Below are 681 nucleotides of genomic sequence, written 5' to 3' on the forward strand. Positions count from 1 at the left end.
TGCTGCTTTATGCCTGCAGAGTTGGAGGCGCTGCGGTTAGAGAAGCTGCAGTCTCATGAGCAGTTGCAGGAAGCCATGAAGGTTAGTGTTTAGACCAGTGTTTCTCAACCTTTTTTGTGCCTGCGCCCCCCTAGCCCTTATCCAGGTCCCTCACCGCCCCCCACCAAAGAATTTGCAGGCTACTTTGCACTGACCATTATTTTATCATTAATATTACTGTCACTATTATAGATGTTTTGATTTTTATGCTTGTTTCTGTATTTATCATCAAAAATTACTTCCCAGAGAACAAAAAAGTCATGGGAATAGAAATTATTTTCACAGGTGTTTACAAAAAATGCAATGAACATTCAAGTTAAAATCGGTAGGTCTAACAGCAGCCAGAGTGGAAAAAATATTCTTATTTTGTGCCATTTTCTAGTTGTTAAATCTTGCACAAAATGATCATATAAAAGATGAACAACATGCCAGTTTAAACTACTGAGCTCTGCAACATTAAAACATGGGTAGAACCGTAACTACATCATAACTCTTCTTCTCCTCAGTGTTTTTGTGAGTTTCTGGTGGTGCAGCTCTGTGCTGCCTTCAGGAGAATGGGGCATCAGAGTATCATCTATAAAACTTCACCCACATGGCATTTATTGTGTAAACCAGAGCTTTCAGTGGAAAAACAAAAGTTCC

The 681-nt window shown here is 39.5% G+C and overlaps 1 protein-coding gene across 1 annotated transcript in view; it reads left to right on the forward strand.

Moving 5' to 3' along the window:
* LOC103132314 (kinesin-like protein KIF20A) overlaps nucleotides 1-681 on the forward strand; it is a 31,958-nt gene that overhangs the window by 12,894 nt on the left and 18,383 nt on the right. The window contains exon 16 of the mRNA XM_016667310.1: nucleotides 20-81. Within this exon, the coding sequence (XP_016522796.1) occupies nucleotides 20-81 (62 nt within the window). The remainder of the gene's footprint in view (nucleotides 1-19; nucleotides 82-681) is intronic.

The sequence above is a fragment of the Poecilia formosa genome, unplaced genomic scaffold (genome assembly GCF_000485575.1).
Source record: "Poecilia formosa unplaced genomic scaffold, Poecilia_formosa-5.1.2 Scaffold993, whole genome shotgun sequence".
Classification (NCBI taxonomy): Eukaryota; Metazoa; Chordata; class Actinopteri; order Cyprinodontiformes; family Poeciliidae; genus Poecilia; species Poecilia formosa.